The sequence below is a fragment of the Anarhichas minor genome, unplaced genomic scaffold (assembly GCF_050575085.1).
Source record: "Anarhichas minor isolate MPS153535 unplaced genomic scaffold, ASM5057508v1 ptg000011l, whole genome shotgun sequence".
NCBI lineage: Eukaryota > Metazoa > Chordata > Actinopteri > Perciformes > Anarhichadidae > Anarhichas > Anarhichas minor.
In genome coordinates, this window is record NW_027466457.1 from 2,861,142 (window position 1) to 2,880,383 (window position 19,242).

At 41.3% G+C, this 19,242-nt stretch overlaps 1 protein-coding gene and 1 non-coding gene across 2 annotated transcripts; both read right to left on the minus strand.

Moving 5' to 3' along the window:
* Nucleotides 1–17,123: 17,123 nt before the first annotated feature.
* On the minus strand, nucleotides 17,124–18,792 carry LOC142947976 (Golgi apparatus membrane protein TVP23 homolog A-like). Its single transcript, XM_076089847.1, has 7 exons — nucleotides 18,651–18,792; nucleotides 18,457–18,539; nucleotides 17,958–18,102; nucleotides 17,721–17,810; nucleotides 17,469–17,597; nucleotides 17,247–17,375; nucleotides 17,124–17,150 (listed from the first exon to the last, which is right to left on the minus strand). The coding sequence occupies exons 1-7, from the start codon at nucleotides 18,663–18,665 to the stop codon at nucleotides 17,124–17,126; spliced, it is 618 nt and encodes a 205-aa protein (XP_075945962.1). The 5' UTR covers nucleotides 18,666–18,792.
* A 179-nt stretch (nucleotides 18,793–18,971) lies between these two features.
* Nucleotides 18,972–19,044, minus strand: trnar-ucg (transfer RNA arginine (anticodon UCG)). Its single transcript has one exon. It is a non-coding gene; the product is annotated as a tRNA-Arg (tRNA).
* Nucleotides 19,045–19,242: the final 198 nt, after the last annotated feature.

Consider the following 19,242-nt stretch of genomic DNA (forward strand, 5'->3'; position numbering starts at 1 on the left):
ACACACACACACACAGCTTCCTCTCCTCACTCACACACTTTACGTTAGTTTTATTCTGTAGACAAACAAGTAAATGCCTTTTGTAGTTTTAGATGCCAAGTTGCTTTGCCTGTGCTGCTCTAAACCCTCATCAGTGTTTTCATGAAACCTTAACCTGCATCCACGGATTTCACTTGCTTTTTAACCCCCCATCTTATTAGTAAGGAAGCTTCTTCAAAGGCTGGATTTGGGTGTGTAGATGACATTTCGAATGTAATTATTTTGGCACTTTAATTTTGCAATACGTTAAAAAAAAAATCAAGGTAGAGCACAACACCTTAAGTATTAATTTAGTTAATAAAAATGATAAATAAGGGATTGGTTAGTCTTATTTTAATTGTTAATTAGGCTTCACGTTTTTTTTCTTTTTACCCGCCTGTTTTAAAGTTAATTCAGTTTCTTCTTTATGTAAAATTGACATTGTGATTGTCGTGACAGCATGTTTGCACTTCACAAGGCTACATCTGATTTCAGTTCGTTTTAGTGATAACGCCTCACGAAAATAAATTCAGAAAATATCGTCACTAAAATAGATCTTTTTTCTTTTTTTTCATTATTTTCAATACGGTTATAACTACAATCAAACGGTTGTACGCTGCAAGCGGCACACTGTTGTTTGGTTATTTGTGGAGAAAACAAATATTTATCACACACAAATAGGCCTTTCTTACATTAAAACGTTCCTGTGCTTTTTGTATCCTCGAAAGTCTCGTTATACAAACAAATATCGATAATTGTTGCGTTATTAGTAATTAAACAACCCAATTGTTGCCAAAATCATCGCATGGCGAGCCGTCAAAAAATGTAACCTTAAAAAAAAAATCATATATCATCTGTTTATTTTGAATTCATGTCATCGCGCAGCATTTAAACCCCAGCAGACAATCATTCATGTGCCGACATAATAGAAGAGGAGCCTACACAGGGCTTGTGCAGGCTGACTCTCAGAGGAACAACAGTACATTACACCGGTCGTCCATTAACTGTATTACAGGCCGGGAATGAGCTGCAGCAAGAGGCGGTGCACGCGGCACTGATGGTGTTACGCACCAATCAAGGGAGGCACTTTGGCTGTAAACACTGATGTAAAGTCGCAAATGAAAAGGTGTAAATTAATATCCGGGCAACTAAAACAACTACTTACAATAAATAAATAATAGATTTTTATTTAGTAAAAATGAACATAAATAGGCTATATTTGATAATTGAAGTATACTAAAAATACAAACTATTAACGAGCGAATTTGTAAGCTGGCTATATCTAAAGCTTTTTCTAGGAATATCATAGAGATATCTTGATAAATAACATGTAATCAGTTTCTTCACATGCTATAGGCTAAACCCCAAACCAGAGGATAGCTAAAACTGTATAGGATTATTGTAAGAATATTAACCTGTTTCTAGTTTTTTGACTTTATTTTTCACTTTGATATCCTGTTTGTGGGAATTGTTCCAGGATCAGTTTCTCCTTGGCACTGTCCATTCAGCACTAACAACTACAGTTGTTTTTTCTTTAGATAATTCCTTTGGTCTCTCCCCTTGACAAAGATACATATGCTCTAAAATGATATTGCATGGGAAACAAACTAGCTAAATGTAGAACTTTCTCTGCCTTCATATTTCTTCATGTAGTGTATGTTTGATTTATTGTATGCAGTCAATTTCAGCTGACAGCAGAAAGAAGCTTTCATTCCACTGGATCCATTCAAAAAAAAATAGTTTTCTTTACATATTTTCCATTCTTAAACTATTTAAGAAACCCAACATAGTTTGGATTAAGCATCAGCTCCTTGGGGGAGGAACCAATTGATTATAAAGAGACCCAGACGCTTTGGGAGGAGAAAAGGGCCCCCTGTTGTTTTAAACCAGCTCCTCTAACTTTCCAAAATGCAGGGGCCCAGAGGCAGGGCTGTGAGGAGTGAGTGTGCCTCCAGTAAATGACGCAGAGCGACTCCTCTGAAGCGGCAGTGAGCTGGGTGGTGAGGAAGGACTTGTAGGATGCATTAAATCAGCCTGATTAGGAGTTTTAGGCGAGGGCAAGGCTCGGGTCTGACTGAAAGGCTGCCGGCAGCTCTTGAGTGATACTATTCACATCCTGGGAGAAAGGTCAGTGTCAGAGGAGTTCACAGGCCCCATCTCCATTCTTATGCTAAAGGATCATATACACATAGGCTTATTCAGTGGCTAGAAAGGCATAAACAGCTTCTACTGACTTTCCCTCCAAAAAGTTTGGATTCTTTAGCTTGAGCTCTGAGGTAGTGCCTCTTTGTTCATCTCTCTTGTTGCTTCTGAAGTGGATATTAGTTTAAATTTGAGATTATTGAAATCAGCCATTAATGTTTATTTGCACCTATCCTTTTGAAAGAAAGTCTAAATCATGTAAAAAAATAAATTATTATACATTTTAAAAAGTGTCCTCTCTAAATCAGAGCTACACACTATTTTAAAAGTTTGTTTCTATTTTTTATTTCCTTCGGTAAAAGAACCTCGGAGGTGAACCTGCTGTTGTTCACCCCCCTTATATTATCCGTGTTACCAGTCATAAACTTGTTTTATGTAACCAGGTTTTATTAACTTCCTGTAAATAGACTTCTTCAGGCATTTTCCTGTTTGTCTCTGAGTGCAGTGGTCAATGGGGAATGGGAGGAAATAGCCACTTAATTAGCGGCCCTTGACCTTTGGCTCTGGCTCAGACGGCTCCTGACCTGACGTCTCTCCAGCCTGTTTAATGTCCTCTGGGGGACTGTCCAGATCGTGACCCCTGACCCCATGCTGACTTACAGGGACTCCACCAACAGGTCCCTGACCAGCCGTCCGGCCTCACAAGACACTCATGAAAAAGCAATAGCCAACCCAAGTAGCAGACTCAAGCAATTACTTCTGCAGAGGGACGATAGGACACTGAAGCTGACATGATTATATGCCTGGAGCTCTCCAACACGTGTTTGCAGAAAGAAACAGAAAAAAAACACACATTTGCAGATCACACAGGGCAAAGAAAAATAAGTTTAATGATGAAAATCACCAGTGTAACAGTTTTTACAAAATCAATTGAAAACCCTGGGCTTTCGTTCCATCCACACTCCACAGAGGATGATTTCACTAATTAGTTTCCAGTCATCCAGAGGGGGGGAACTAATCACCAAAAGCAGTCGCTGTAAAGCGTTTTGATGGATTGAGAACATGCTGACTCCTGCATGGCTCTCCGTGAGAGAGAGAGAGAGCTCCACTGATACATGAGTGTGACTTTAGATTCAAGCATGAAAACACGGTGGTTTTACACTCTGTTCACCTTCAGTTCTTTATTAAAACTCCCATGTGTCCTCACTTTCTTTGTGACTATTTGTGTCTCTTTTCTGTTTGGTGTTTATTGTATTCAATAGCTTACCTTTATTGTGGTTTCTAGATCTATTTAGTCTATAGATAATATAATAATATATATATATATATATATATATATATATATATAATATATATATATATATATATAGTATTCTAGTTTTTTAAAGCCGCGTATCTTTATGCAGCAGCTCTCGTACTTCTGCTGCTCTAATTACTGTGATCAGTAAAGTTTTGCTTTTTTATCTTCATTTCTCTTTCATGAGGAGACAGTGATGCTTTTACACTTTATTCATTTCAATTAAAAGTTTGTTGTAAATTTTAGGAAAACATTTTAAAACAAATTAAGATACATTTTGGCCCATTGAATGAAATCGTATATATTGTGGAAGTGATCCCATTAAAGTAATATTGGTTCATTGTTTAAAAATGATATATCAAACCTCTAAATCTAACATATAGCATTATTCATTTCCATGCAGAGGAAATGACTAAATTTGGGACATATCCTAAACAGACAGAGATAATCTCTTGTTGACCCTCTACGTGTCCATCTGTTGTTTGACTCCGGACACAGATCAGTCGGACACTGATTGAGGTCCAGCTGACACCAGGAAGGCCTGTAATCCCAAAACCTGATTAATCGTCCAAACTGGGCCCTGGTGGGCAGTCAAAAAAAAAAAATGGATTTAAAGTTAGCAACACATATTTCTAAATATAACACACTCTTTTTATGTTATTAGTTTAGTCCTTACATTTTTCAAAGTGCAAAAACAAATCAGCACAATATGATAGTAACTTGTTGACATAAATAAAATTTGAGGGGAGGGAATGAATATAAATTTTATAGTGTAGAGTTCTGTGTGCGATGAACTTTTCTTTCCCCACACTGATTCAACACACGTCCCTCTGTCTGCTCCTCCTAATTAAAGCTTAATGTGGGGTCACTCCAACCCGTTCTCACACGATGCTCACACACATTACCATTTGAATCTAAAAACAGAAAAGAGAGAGAAAGGGTGCTGCGGGATTGACTCCTAAATACATGGTCTATTTTAGATTTATTTTAATAGATTTTTTGGAAGATTAAAGACAAAGTGCTGTTGAAAATATTCAATATAAAAACCCTTCCTTTAGCATGTCAGTAGTGTAATAATCTGTTGTTTCCCTGCCTAATTGATCACCAAAATAATTGCTTAAAAACACGACTGTAACACAGAGATAATAATATTTCCATTGTTTTTATTTCAAAGAAGTGTCAGCAGTCATCTTAAAACAATCACCTTTTTCGGTAATGCACTTAAATCGTATTAATTACTATTTCAATGTGGGCATATGAGAACAACGATTTCATAAATTATGAATTGAAACATGCATTAGCTATGAAAATGCACTTAATGTACATTCAAGTTCTTTTTTTGCAATTTTTGAAAATAGCACTATTGTGTAAACATGGCGAATCACTTACACTTAATCATTAATACAGTATTATATAATAAACTTTCATGGATAACAGAGTTAACACACAGCGCAACTCTTCTCTGTTAATCTCTTGAATCCACGTTGTGGTGAGAGTTTCTGATGACACAACATGTCGTTGAGTTTGGTCCATGATCTCCTCGTGCCCAAGCAGGTGCCTGCAGAGTGCAGAAAGGCTTGCAGATCCCGTCCCATCCTGGGGATAAACGATGGAGGAAATCATTAGCATGACAATAAAACTTTGTTTCATAAGCGCTTACACTCTGCATGGACACTAATAATATTTCACAAGAAAAAGATTTTTTTACACTACAATACATACTTTCTCTAGGATTATTGACAATTATATTGACAATATAACGTAAAAGAAAATTTGTTTCGTCAAGAACTAGAAGATAAAACATTCAGAATAATGAAAAGCTTTATTTACAAATCATTTTTCAAAGTTTGCAAAGCGCTTGCAACATTTGTTATAAAAGAGATTAAAACAACAAAAAACCAAAGGGCCACAGAGTAAAGCAACACATAAAAGCGCTGCCGTATAAAAGCGATTCTATGGAGGTATGTTTTAAGAACCAATATGTAGAAGGCATTAAGGATTCTGCAAACCTAACCCTCTGCAAACAAACAACTGAATTTGTTGTCGGGCATGATATTTAGTTTTGCACATCAGAAATTGTAGGCAGTGTTTCAGAAAAACAAACTTTCCTTTCATGCCCTGTCAAAATAGGCCCCTGCGCTCTGCATGTTGTTCTTCTCTCCCATTTTCAGGCTGTATGCATGGAGGGATCTTAAGGCTTTTATCCCCACAGGGAACCAGCCCGAACTCTTTCTCTGTCAATTTTCACCCACTCCCCAATTCAGACAAGCCTTTTCTCCCACCAACCCCACAATGAAGGATTTGTCCTCGTTCTCTTTGTCCACCTCTGATATCTTTTTTTGACTGCTCCCTCTCTGCAGACAGCATGCAGCGTATGCAAATACGCGCTCTTTTATTCCTGAGTGAATGCAACCTTAAATGAGGACACACTTGCACACGTTTACAGGGGCGGGGGGGGGGGGGGGGGGGGGGGGGCATGGAAACATGCACATATTACAATCAGTGGATTTGCATGCCCTCTCTGACACGCAGCCACTTAAACATCGAACACTGGCAATTTTGAAATGAGCAGACAGAAATATATGCTTAACTGGTGCCACAGATGTTGCTATCTATATGCCTGTACATGCAGTTTATCCAGACAAATGGATAGCAGAAAATATATCACAAGAACGGAGGCGTGGGCCACAGAGAATGGAGTCCGGCTGAAAAGACTTGAGCTATGTGTTAGTTGGGAAGCCTTTTTGTGTGGTTGATTTTATTTATAGAACTTGTGGAAGGAGACAAAGCTCTTTCTTTGCAATGTAAGAAGTTCTTTTATTTTCACCACAGCAATGGTATATTTGCTGTCTTATAAGCCCATATGTCCACAGCGCACACACACACACAATGGGTGTTCAGATGTGTAGGATGAGGCTGAAAAATGAGACACAAGTGGTCCAACACAATAGCGGGTCTGCACCGAGGAAGAGGTGTAGACTGGTAATGTGTGACTCTAAAGGCTGGATGAATTATAATGGTGTCTGATGAACATAAAGCGTTCTTTAGCAGCTTACATTCCCAAGCTGGCCCGTGCCATCTGTGAGTATGTGTGAATGGGTTAGAGTTAGAGTGTGTGTGTGTGTGTGTGTGTGTGTCTGTGTATGGTGGGGGGTTGACGTCTGCTGGACAGCTCTGACAGTTCGGCCTTTTCAGTCGTACATTACTGAGCCGGCCGGCCTCTTTCCCATAGCAACCCGAACAGAGGTCAAAGGCTATGTACCCCCCCATCCACCCAACCAACCACCACCACCTCCTCCTCCTCCTCCTGTACTGCAGGGTGGCCACAGACTCTCTCAACACTCTCCGACTGGCCACAGTCAGAGCGGCTGCACCCATGAACTTGAACTTGTGTGATGGAGTCGTATATCCATCTGATGCAAAAAAAGCGACCTGAAGATTAACATACTCTGGACTTCTTCCTCCTTTTCACCCTTTAGCCTGGTATCAAATTTGCGTACTGTACCAGTAGAGTAAAAATAGAAAATTTAAAATGAGGTCACAATTCTCCTCACCCTAGAACCTCATCTCCTCCTGATATGATTACAAAGGGCCGCTGTATTAGAAGCTCAGTCACCTAATTCTCCTCTACTTTCATTGGAGCATACAGGACCCCTACTCAGGGACGCCACAGCAAACAGACGTAATCTGAAAAGCCTGGGATGTAGAAACTTCTCTCCATCTTCCTCTAAGATACTTAATGTCAGGCTTTGTGCTAGATTAGTCTCGGCCAAAGTTGCATTAAAAAACCCCAGATGAGCCCCGCTTGACCCACATTGGACCTCATCCAAGACTATGGGCGGCCCCTGAGCCGGGCTTTATAAATCACAGTCGAGCCGTTAAAACATTAATAGTGTCCACACATAGTAAGGAGAATCCGAAGAGGTAACCCAGGAGCTATATGGTATTAACATTTTATCGCTACTATGGCTACGCTGCTTCACCCACACAGAATTGGAAGTGGGCGCCGGCTACTGTCACTTCATCATGTCACACATTATAATTTCCTTGCACTGAAAATCCCACGTCGCAAAATCAAGACTATAAATGAATAACAGAGGAAAGAGAGACAAAAGAAAGGAAAGTAATCATCGATATTCTGTCATTTTCTGATGGGGAGATACATGTTTTTCTGTCAGCTTTTAGTTAATGTACAAGAAGGAATTGAAGAGTGAATATTGAAGTCACTGTGTCGACAGTGTGCAGAGGAATATTCAGGGATGTTCACATCCTAAATCCTCCTGACAAGGTGTCAGAGAAGCTGAGCTCACTGTTCAGCCGCTCAGGATTCTGACAATCTTGATTGAAACCTCTGTTTTATTTCAGAGCAGATTAAAACCAGACGCAGTTTCACCCGAGACATCACACGCTATCAAAATCCAGACAAGCTCACCTTTAATTCTGTGCCCTAACGCTCATTTTTATTTCAAGTTGCATATTGCAATTAGTCAGAATTACAGACAGTAATCATTAGATGAATAAATATTCTGTGTGCAGGTGTGTGTGTGTGTGTGTCACTCTATTTTTACATCCTAGAAATAGTGATTGCTCCTCTAGCAGGCATAGTAAGGACGAATACATTTTCCTGACAAATGTGCTTCAGTCACCGCCTCTCTTTGACCACGCCGTCTCTGTCGACTGCCGCAGCTATCACACAGTTACAGACCGACCTTCCCCTTACTCTTTTCAAACACACACACACACACACACACACACACACACCAGTCCTCCATGCCCAGATCCTCGCAGGCTGCAAATTCTTTTAGCATGGCACTGCACAAGCTAACACAAGCCCAGCAGATGCAGAGGTAACACTGGTGGCTCAAACATGGCTGCTACACCTGCCTCTGGTGCCTCCTTTACATACGCGGACACGCTTGTCTCTTTAACCCTTTCTTGATGAGCCAATCTTTAGTTTGACTTTACGAAAGCCACAATTTCCCCTCTCTGCTCCTCTGTTTTCTCTAACCTACCCTGGAGATCTGCTACAGAGACGCAGCATGGAGCGAGCTACAGTATCTCCAAGATTAATTCCTCGCCTTCACCTTGCTTTCTTTCTCTCTTGCTTCTGTCAAATCTGCCCGAAGCAATGCGCTGTATATCACAGATGAGCAGCGCGAATGCAATTATAAAGACAGCTCGGAGTCTTTTATTTGAAGAGAGGGAATAATCTTTTGACACGTGGGCCGCACATGCCTTACATATTTTGTGGAGGCACATGTACAGTACGAGGCTCATTAATAATCATTATCCGCAGGTTACATCATTCAGCTTGTTCGGCACACCCATTCGCCTTAGCTGAGTCATTCTCGGGTGTCTTGTGAGATTTCTGTGATGTCTGTCCGTTTCCCCACCTGAGAGCGATGCAGATATGTGGATTCTGTTTGCAAGAAGGACAAAACATATCCAGCTGGTAAACTGAGCAAAGATAAAGGTGTGCACGGCTGATGACAGGCACAGATTCCCAATGTGAAAAAAACGTGAAAATGCACCTTTGTGGTGTTAAAACATCATTGCATTACACCTTTGATACAATGGCAAAGCGTGATCTACTGCGTGACAGGGTGCAGGCCTGAGCTTCTATATGCACGGCGTGTATGAATGCAGTGAGATCCTTCTGAAAACAGCATCTACATGCCTTTCAGACATGCAGAGGAGGCTGAATAGGCTAATGAACAGTCAGGTGGCACTCCAGGGCCGAGACCACCAACCCCCATCACACACATATCAGACACACATACACTTGCTCACACATTAAAACTCAGCGGCTCGCCCGACCCCGGTGATCCGCACGACAGTCTAATGTCTCAGGCATCTGCTCATGTCTAGTCTGGAGGGTCTTTCCCACCCTGCCCCCCAGCCCAGGCCTGCCGCAGCACCAGCTCCCACAATGGTGGGAAAGCAGGCCTTTACGGAGGGCGGGGGGGGGGGGGGGGGGGGGGGGGGTTGGGGGACTAAACAGCTATTGAGAGGGGAGAGAGCGAGAGAGCGGGGCTGAATGATAATGTGAAAATGCACGGCGCTGTTCATTAACACACAGGCAGCACTGCAGCTGCACATGTTGGCCCTGGACACACATGCTCACGTGTCACTACTCTCTTTTCTGCTTCAGGTTGCTGCCAGAGCCACCGGGGTTACAGAGCAGCTCTACGCCATGACAAGGAGCATTCACAGGAGCTGTGTGTGTGTGTGTGTGTGTGTGTGTGTGTGTGTGTGTGTGTGTGTGTGAGAGAGAGAGGTTACAGGGATGGAAGTGGTAAAGATTTGGAGCTTTGATATTTGGCAGTCACTGTTGGTTTTGTCTTTTTGTTTTGTCAGATTTTGGAAAGATGTGACATTTTTTACATCAGTGATGTTTGACATTTTTAGTCTGTGCGTGTGTGTGTGTGGGTGTGTTTGTCAAATACACCTTCTTAACCATCTGTGCAGCGTTGTAGTAGCAGAGTTATGCTGCATTTATACTGAGAGTTGTAATCATGAAATGTTTAGGACTGAATGCTGAAGATGATATGAGATACAAAATATAACTGGTCTTTTAAGTCCATCAAAATGCCATTTGAAGCACTTCAAATGTTCTGAACATCGCTATATAAATATTATACACTGCTAATAATCGTTGCTGATATCATTACAGATATAAGAAGAACTGCTTTGTGAGCCAAAATATATTTGTTCATACAGTAAACTAAATCTAAAATTGTAATGGTTCTACCGATAAAAACAATAAATCAATTCCCCAAATAGTAATTATCTGAGTATTGCCTCCTCTGCAAAATTCACCTGAGGGCTTTAGCACATTAAGACAGCTAAGATACTGTACGAAACATCATAATGTGAATCTCATAATAAAAGCAGCTTTGCATGAATTAATCCACGAGGTTTGTCGGGTGGAAACACAACGTACACCATTGCCTGGTTTGCATCAGGGAGTAAAGACGCACCATGACAAGAGAGGATGGCAGGTTTCCTTCAACCAGTGCCAGCTCATTAATTTTGTTTGCTACCCAGCACCCCCCCTCCCACCACCAACTACCACCACCCTTCCCTCACCCACCGCCCCCCTCGAATCACCCTTTAACTGCTAATTAGCAGAAGCAGAAGATAGAAGAGAAAAGGGGGAGGCCATGTGTGACTGGGGAGGAAATGGGGAAACTCGTCTTCTTTCCCTCGTCCTTCCTCTCGCCCCCATCCCCCATCAAACAACCACACACACTCCTGCCCACCACCATCATCACTGGTACCCAACAGAAAACCATGATGCTGCTCACCTCGTGTGCCAGCCCAGCCATTTTAGGTGTCGGCGGCAACGTCTCCCCAAGATGGCTCCTGTGAGCGCGCCCATACTCCGGGGATCCGGAAGGGTCTTTGTCCAATTGGCACGGGCAGAGTGTTTCCCCCCGTTGGCAGCACAGATGGCATTAGAGGCTCTTGGGCAAAAAGGGCGATGAGTGGGAGGGAGAGGGGAGAGGAGGAGGTGGCAATTCCGGACCAAGCATTTTTCCCGCCTCTCTCCTCGTTTTCTTTCAACGATGTCTCGACCCTCTTTTCAGGGATCCCCGATCATTCAATGTCGTGAATCGGAAGCCTGTAACAAGAGAAGATGGAAGAGAGAAAAGAGAGGAATAAAACAGGAAAAAACACATTTTGTACTTTTAGTTATCAGTATAGCTAAACACAGCCAATGAACTAAACAAGGGCTACACTTTTTTCTTTAAACCAGAAACACTGTTACGCTGAGTTGTGGTTATTAACACATTTAAATCTCTGGCCAGCTTTGCTCAATCAATGTCCAGTCCCCTTGTTGAGGTTTTTGTGTGCGCATGAGTGTGTGCATTTTTGCTACAATGAAAGCACAAAAAGAATCATTTGAATTATACACATACGCAAGTTAAGACAAGAACGCCTTGGGCAATAAAGTGTTTTTATTCCCTTTCATTAAGGAGGCGCGCCATGCTGACACGCCCTAACAGGAAAAAGCTCGGGAAAGGACTTGGACCACGGCTTTTTTCACATGTCCAATATCTCGCTGTGAAACGAAGCAATTAGCCCGGTTTGACAGCAAGCTCTACTGCAATAGGTAGTTAAGAGGGTGAATGAAAACTCATCTCACTCTGGTGCTCTTTAGCCTTTAGTGGCATTCTCCGGGCTGAGCGTATGCGCTTGCACAGCGCTGAAGTACCAAGTTCAAAAACTCAGATCCTGTCTACGGGATGGCCTTGGCCTTCTCATTGAGGCAAGACACAATGTGTCCCAAAGGCCTTGAGATTAGCTACAGCTTTAAATGCAGACGCCAAGTGTCTTTTTTAACCCTGTGTGTGTGGGGTGCTACAGCACTCAACTGCATTATTAGCAGTCGGAGACATTAGTGCCTGGATAAAGCAGTAATCTCCCTTTTCTTTCTTCTACAAACAACGTCTCACAGGTGAAATCTAAATATATAATGAATGGAAAATACTCCAAAAGATTAAAGTAAATAAATCAAACAGTAAATGCAAAACATAAACCATGAGTATCTGCTAATAAGAGCATTGACTATAGGGATGGCAGGGCACCCCACCAGTGTGTCCCTCCAGGGATCCCAGAGAGAAATCCTGGAGGACTTGAGCTTTCCTGTTTTGTTTTTTTCACTTACTGCAGGTGAGCAGGAGGGATCAGATTAAACACTCTGAGGTGTGATAGGCCTTTTTTTTTTTCTTCACAGAAGACACTTGTCACATGTCACAGTCAGAAAAGCCCAGGCGAATATAATACAATTAAAGAAGGCTGAATTCCATTTAGCTGCTTCACTTTCAGGGTCATGGTATTGTGCACGATGGCTCACTGTCATGACTTACATAGAAATAGAACAGAGCCATTGTTAGTGTTATTGGTAACACCTGTGCTTTTCCTGCTATGACAAGTCAAAATGTCTGCTGTGACAAAAAACAAACCATATTGTGACCCAACATTACCTCCCTGCATATATTATTTGATTCGTTTTTTATCCACGGAATAAAAACAAAATTCTTGAAATGGAGAAAGTTTTGGAGTTCTTGTTTTGGTCCGTGCTGTTCCCCACCTGTTTAACATTCAGCAGCATGTTGCAGAGGACCTGAATGGACAGCAACCCTAACCACCCTAAAACAGGACGCAGGGCCCTCAGTACAAAGAGCTCATATTGTGAATCCTCAAAATAAAGTGAAGTGAGATAGAAAAACATAACAAAACACTATATTAAACTCTGTAGTGAGAAGTGAGAAGCTGGGTTAAGTGCATTTGGTCTCAACATCAATTGTCTCAAACATATTTTTGTTTTCCTTAAAGACCCTATCATAGGATGACTGACATAGGCTACAATTAACACCCAAACATTTTCTTCTGCAAACTTAAATGCCTATAAATCTGCCATATGCTAAAAATGTGTACTTAATATAAAAGGAAATAAAAACTCACTTATTAAGCTATATATAAAAAAAACGTATTTATTATATATATATATATATATGTTTTGTAGCCATTTGGGATTATTTTATGCAAATTTTTTTTTTGTTGTGTGTGCAAACTTTCAGAAAAAGCAAAACTATTTTCTTACCTTTTTGAGTGTAAAGCTCGAGGAGTCACCATCTCTTTCGGGAATGAACACAGCGTTACGGAAGCCATTTCTACTTTCGGTTATCTAGCTTTATGACAGGTATTTAAAAAGCATACAGCTAGATAACCAAAGACAGAAACAGACCTCCTCTCACACTCTCGTGCTGAAGCCCGACATGATGCTGACGTGATCTAGAAGGAGGATGAAGAAGTATAGGCCTTTAATATTTAAAAACACATTTATAGTATTTTCTTATTTTTCTTTTTAATTACGGGCCACTGAGAATAACAGCAGCATGACACGATGTGATAAGAGGAGATTGATCACATGTGTGAAACTAAAACATTTAAGCTAACACACATTGAGTTGGTTAAAGAAGCTCACGCATCCAGACGACAAATATTCCTGTCATGATGTATAAAGTGTCTGGTTGAAGGCCTACTAAATAGTAGGCTACAGTGGCCTAATTTTACTTTACATTGTAGATATATTTGAAAAGCTTCCTTTAAAAACATGAAATGATTACTTTAATCTTTAGTAAGAAACTGAAATCGTTATTTAGCATTTATAGGATAGGTAAATATGTGTGTGGGAGGCCTATTGCATCAGCATGCCTTGCAATTAACACCCGACTATATTTCTATAACGAATCGGACGTAATATTCCATCACTGACAACGTGTGCAATGTTTATTCTAATAAAGATTTATAATACTATAGTTCAAACTGCCAAAAGACCAATGTGAAATATACGAGCAAGTCACATTTCACTTGCTAAGTTGCATTCTATATTTTTTTTTAATTGAAGGCAACATTAAGACTCACCTGCCATGTGATTTTATACAACTAATGGCATCTCAACACACACGGTGAACGAGTGGCGGACGGATATTTTACAACCTGACATATTGTTGTAAAATCAGATACAGGCTTTAGAACTTTGTGCATGTCAGTTGGTATGATATAAACCACATTTTCAGCCTATTTTGTGTCAGCGGATGATCATAAAAGGTCAGTGTGACCAAACTGGGCGGCCTGAAAAACATGTATACATGCCCATGAACCCGAGACAGTGTTAGGTATAAAGAAACATCCCTTTGATGCAGCAGACATGACGCTCCGAGATCAACAGCTGACCCCTTTTTGTTTAAAACTCTAAATGTGAATTGAGCTGGGCTTTAAGATGCTTTAATTCGCTCTGGGCTCTTATAGTGCTCCTGGGGGGCAACGAATCCCTACTTTTAATGAGAGTTGCGATTGGCCTACTTCTGCTAGAACTAGACTATTTCAAATCTCAAGGATTATCCGCATAAACTATTACATAAACCAATTTATTACTGATCATAATAATAGACCAAGGAGCGTGGGGTAATATTCTGGCACTTCAAAGAACAAGGGTTTTTGTCTGTTAGGGACCAAAGACGTAGCCTCATTTTAAATGAAACAAGGGCGTTTGTATAGTTACTTTACGTCAAAAAAAAAACTAAAAGGCAAACTTAACATGCATCTTATGTGTAGCCATATATGTATGCATCTTATGGCCATGGCAGGACAACAGATTCAAAGCAGGTGAAGTCGTACGTGTGAATACTGTGTATTTCCGTAGACGCGTCTCTTACCTGTTTCAGAAGCAAAGCAGACTCTGGAGAGAAATGTCCTCAACTTAAGGTCGTAACGAATTTTTCCAGATAGATTTTTTTTCTGCGTTTACATCGGGCCCTTGTAGAGAGTCAGCGCCGCCGCTCACAGGTGAGTCCGGTCGCATCCTCAGTCCTCCAGCTTCTGCCTCTCCTCCAGTCTGCGCGCTTCCTCTACTCGCACCCGCACTGACGTCATACCAGAACACGGACCAATCACAGAGCCCGCCGGCGCCAAAGAATGATCGAGTTCACGAGGACGTCTCACTCAAAAAGGTTTTCTCTTGCTTTTTGTTGATTTCTTCACCCACTACTACTACTACTACTAACCCTTACTAACTTTTCTGGAGCTTTTGATCATATTCCCTGTTTTCCCAGTTATCATGATCATTTTAGATGTTGTACTGAGCACTCTGCTGAGAATTAAACATTCACCCTTGACCTTTGAAACAGCAGGTGACAAACCAGCATCACACCGAGGTCCATTTAGTAGCTATTTTAGGGGCTTTTGATCATTTCACTTTATTTTTGAGCTTATTAGCAGTAAGCTACACATTTCTTAATATAATAGGTCTCAAATCAGGCCAGATTGAGATGTATAAAAAAAGCAAACAGATGGTTTCAACATAATTTCAAAGGTAGAGGCTATTTTTTTTTTACAGTATCACAGACTATGTGAGAACCCGGCTCCATGCCACTGCAGCTCTCATATGTTAGTTATTCATTGCGCTCCCTTTCTCAGAAATACAATTCCACATATCTCCTGATTTACATTAGCAAGCGAATGGTCCTAACGTTTCTCCACTGCCATGTTAGACACACAGTTGAAACAAGATTAGCAACACCGTGGGCAGCACTGCCATTGTGGCTCAAGACAGAATAGGCCGACACACTTTTTGTGGCAGGCAAATTGTTCTACCTACGGGTTCATATTTGTATTTCATCACTAGAAGTTACTATGGCCTTGGCATAGCGTACCAGTACGCTTATATAGAGTGAGCACACTGAGTTAAATTGCCCGCCCTACAGTGTGTACGCCGCTGACAGGGTTACACAGGCTGGAAGCAGGAGTGAGCATTCTTGATCAATAGAAGATCTTTGAGGTCTCAGCCGTTCGTGTGTGGAGCTCAGGGGCCACGGCCAAGAACACTGGCATGAACAGTTCCCTCCAAATCTGTACGGTCAGGATTTTAGTCCGTGTAAACTACACTGGGACTAAATGAAAATACATTAGAGTCATTCCCATTATGTCTATTAGACAATTTTTTAAAGCAAATATTGGCAGAATGTAAGATACAATACTAGGTTGGTGACTCGTCGTCTCTGAATATTGAATCTAAATTGGGCGAACAGAGCTGATTTGATCTTTTACTTATAAAGTATAGTCTGAATGCTTTTTGAAGCTCCCACTGCATTCCAGTTTAGGGACAGACAGCAATACTCATATTTATTCTTAAAATGAATGGTTTGACCATGTGCACTAAGCAGAAATATTTTGCAGAGGTATAAGAATTGTATAGCTCACCATGGTTAGTAAATGGCCAATTCCACCCCAGATTATGTTTGGAATCACAGAGAAATGACAAATACATTTGAGTTAGATTGTAATCTGCAGTTTGTCCTGCACACATATCAATCAATTTCTCATTGAGGAAAAAAAATACTACAATACAAAAACTTTTCTACCAACTGGTCTCTCTAAGATTTTAAGTTATGTTTGAATAATATATTTTTCTCTCTGTGTGCTTCCTATTCTTTTGCTCATTTATTCATCATGTGGTGCATTCAAGCATACATCACAACACCTACAACAGATCACAACTGTCAACGTTTTCATTAAACTTGAATGGGCTTTTTTTTTTCCACGTAGGCCTATAATTAATTCTTACGGTAAGGTGCTAGCATTTCCTGTTGAAACTTTTGGAAGTAGGGTGTAACAATTTCAATCAAACAGTGGAGGGTGTGCCATTCAATCAATGCATTCTATACCCCATTTCCTTAAATAAAGCACATTTAGGGGTCTTTGTGTTTTATATAGCAGACGTTTGCTAAAAGCAGGACATATCATCTGCACATCACAATCTAGAAACACGGCTTGTCCTATGAGCTGCTTAAAAACGATATGCTTTTTAATTCTTTCATGATAAATGCATCTGCAGATATTCAACCAACGACAGTAGGGATACATTTAAATGCACTTATCTTTTATTGACATAATAGCCAGACTGATCCATGGGCAACATGTGAAGTGAACAGTCAGCAGCATAAGGCATGCACGAGGCATACGGCCATTCAAGTAGATGCAGTTTGTGGGAACTTTGGAGATGAGGCAGCTCTCATCTATCTCCCTCTCTCTCTCACGCACACGCACGCACACACGCACGCACACAGCAGAGCCGCTGTAAAGGACGAGGTAATCTTCATAGTATTCCGAAGATGATGTCTGGCTGGAAGAGGATAAATTATGAGTGGGTTTATGTTCAATTTGAATACACACTGACATGTTAACAGGACAGTGCTAAATGCTGCAGTCAGTCACTCACGCGCTGCAGGAGGTGCTGCCCTGAGAAAGAGCGGATGTCTGCAGGCTGGCCATCCTCTCCCACTGCCTTGCAGCGAAGGTAACCATAGAGATTAGCCACTTGGAGGGAAATGCTAGCAACCACAAGTGACTGGGGAAGACACACAGATGATGCATTTAAGAAGGATGTATATAATCATAATGCGCCTCTACAGAGCATGCACGCAAGCACCATGTGTCTCACCAGCCATTTAATCTTCAGGGAGAAGAGGGAGGTGAAGAAGAAGAATGTCCATATGAGAGGACAGATGATGAGACCCAGCCAAAATATCCTCGCCTCTGCCTCTGTCCCATTGTTATTGCCCAGGGAGGCCTGCACACACACACACACACACACACACACACACACACACACACACACACACACAGCAATGCCCAAATGTTTAATACCCCCAAAAATGCTCCCCCACACTCAAAATAACACACAATGTCTTACTTTTTTAGCCTCAAACACCCAGAGGCTCTTTCCATCCTCGTCGATCTGATTCCACCAACGCAGGCCAACCAGCAGCCTGCCGGTCACATTCTGAAACACAGGACAAACGTGAGTAATCACAACTAGTGAGGTGAAACGAAAAGGATTAAATGGTGCTGAAGTTCATAAGAGGGCGAGAAAGGGGCAAGGGCGTAGGGAAGTAAGGGGAATTAGCAGCTGACTTAGTTGACCTCTCACCTTGACAGACCAGAAGTCAAAAGAGAGCAGAGTGATGATCAGGACAAAACACCATGCAAAGTTCTCGCTGATCCAGTCACAGAGCAAATAGGCGACAATGGCAACCACCCGGAAGAACAGGTGGAAAAAGGAGGCGAGGGGGTGTCTGCATTTAAAAGCACAGGATTAGAAATGACCAAGAGCCTGAAAATACCATTAAAGCATGTACAATTAAAGCAAGCAGACAACTTTGTTGTCGGCTACAGCATACACTTCTGAGAGGCGAGGAGACTCACTCTGAATCATAGGCTAACAGAAAAAAATAGTCACATATAAACGCCTGTGAGAGAGCATAATTCGTCCAATTAAAGTTGTTGACGTTTTATTTAAATTACACTAATTTTAGCAAGGTTGGAAACACTCTCTCAAACGACATCCCTGCTGATATTATATTTACAAAAGCACAATATTCTGTGCAAGACAGATTTTGTTGATACAATAACAATCTCCTGCAGTGCACCTTATCACTGCGCTTCTCCGTGCGCTCTCCTGCTCGTCAGCAGCAAAGTCCAGCTCAACATCCTCCGTGTCATCCGCCATCGTCTGAGGAAGCAATGACAAAACACAACAGGATTAAATCATCCAACATCATCCTAGCTGATACGACGCAGACGAACACAATACATTTAGAGGCAGACAGAAACCCATTGGTACCACGGTGATACCCATTGCTGTCAATGTCGTAGATGTGTAAAGCAAAGCGAAGTACCATTTGGGGTAAAGCTTAGCTGTATTATAGGGATGGAATAAACCAGGTGTTGCAGTGAAATAAGACCGACACCGACGCTGCCTCCTCTGTCACTAAATGCACCATCACATCAGGGAGCTGGGTTTAAATTTATTTTAAGGTTAAGAGGACTCACTTAATGTAACGTGACGAAAATGGCCATTGCAGCAAAGGCAGTGATTGTTTTAACATATCCGTATTTTTTTCAAATGCGGAAATCACAATCTACATCAAAAGGCATAAAAGAGCGACCGCGGCAGGACTCGAACCTGCAATCTTCTGATCCGAAGTCAGACGCCTTATCCATTAGGCCACGCGGCCTCGCTGTGGTGTGTAGGACAAGATAGATATATGTATGTTTCATATCCTCGGATATGTATTATTTACTGTTATATTTTACTTATTTAATACTTGTGTATGATCCCTTTTTGCATTTTCTAGAAACAACTTTGGTGTGTTCATCCAATCATTTGTTTGTATTCCTAAAAAACGATTACGTATAGTCATCCGGGCCGCGTG

Coding starts and splice junctions, on each gene's coding strand:
- LOC142947976 (XM_076089847.1), bottom strand. Junction 18,103..18,456: donor CGGAGAAGCGCAGTGATAAG/GTGCACTGCAGG, acceptor TTTTAAATGCAG/ACACCCCCTCGCCTCCTTTT. Junction 17,151..17,246: donor GGCAGCACCTCCTGCAGCGC/GTGAGTGACTGA, acceptor ATCCTCTTCCAG/CCAGACATCATCTTCGGAAT.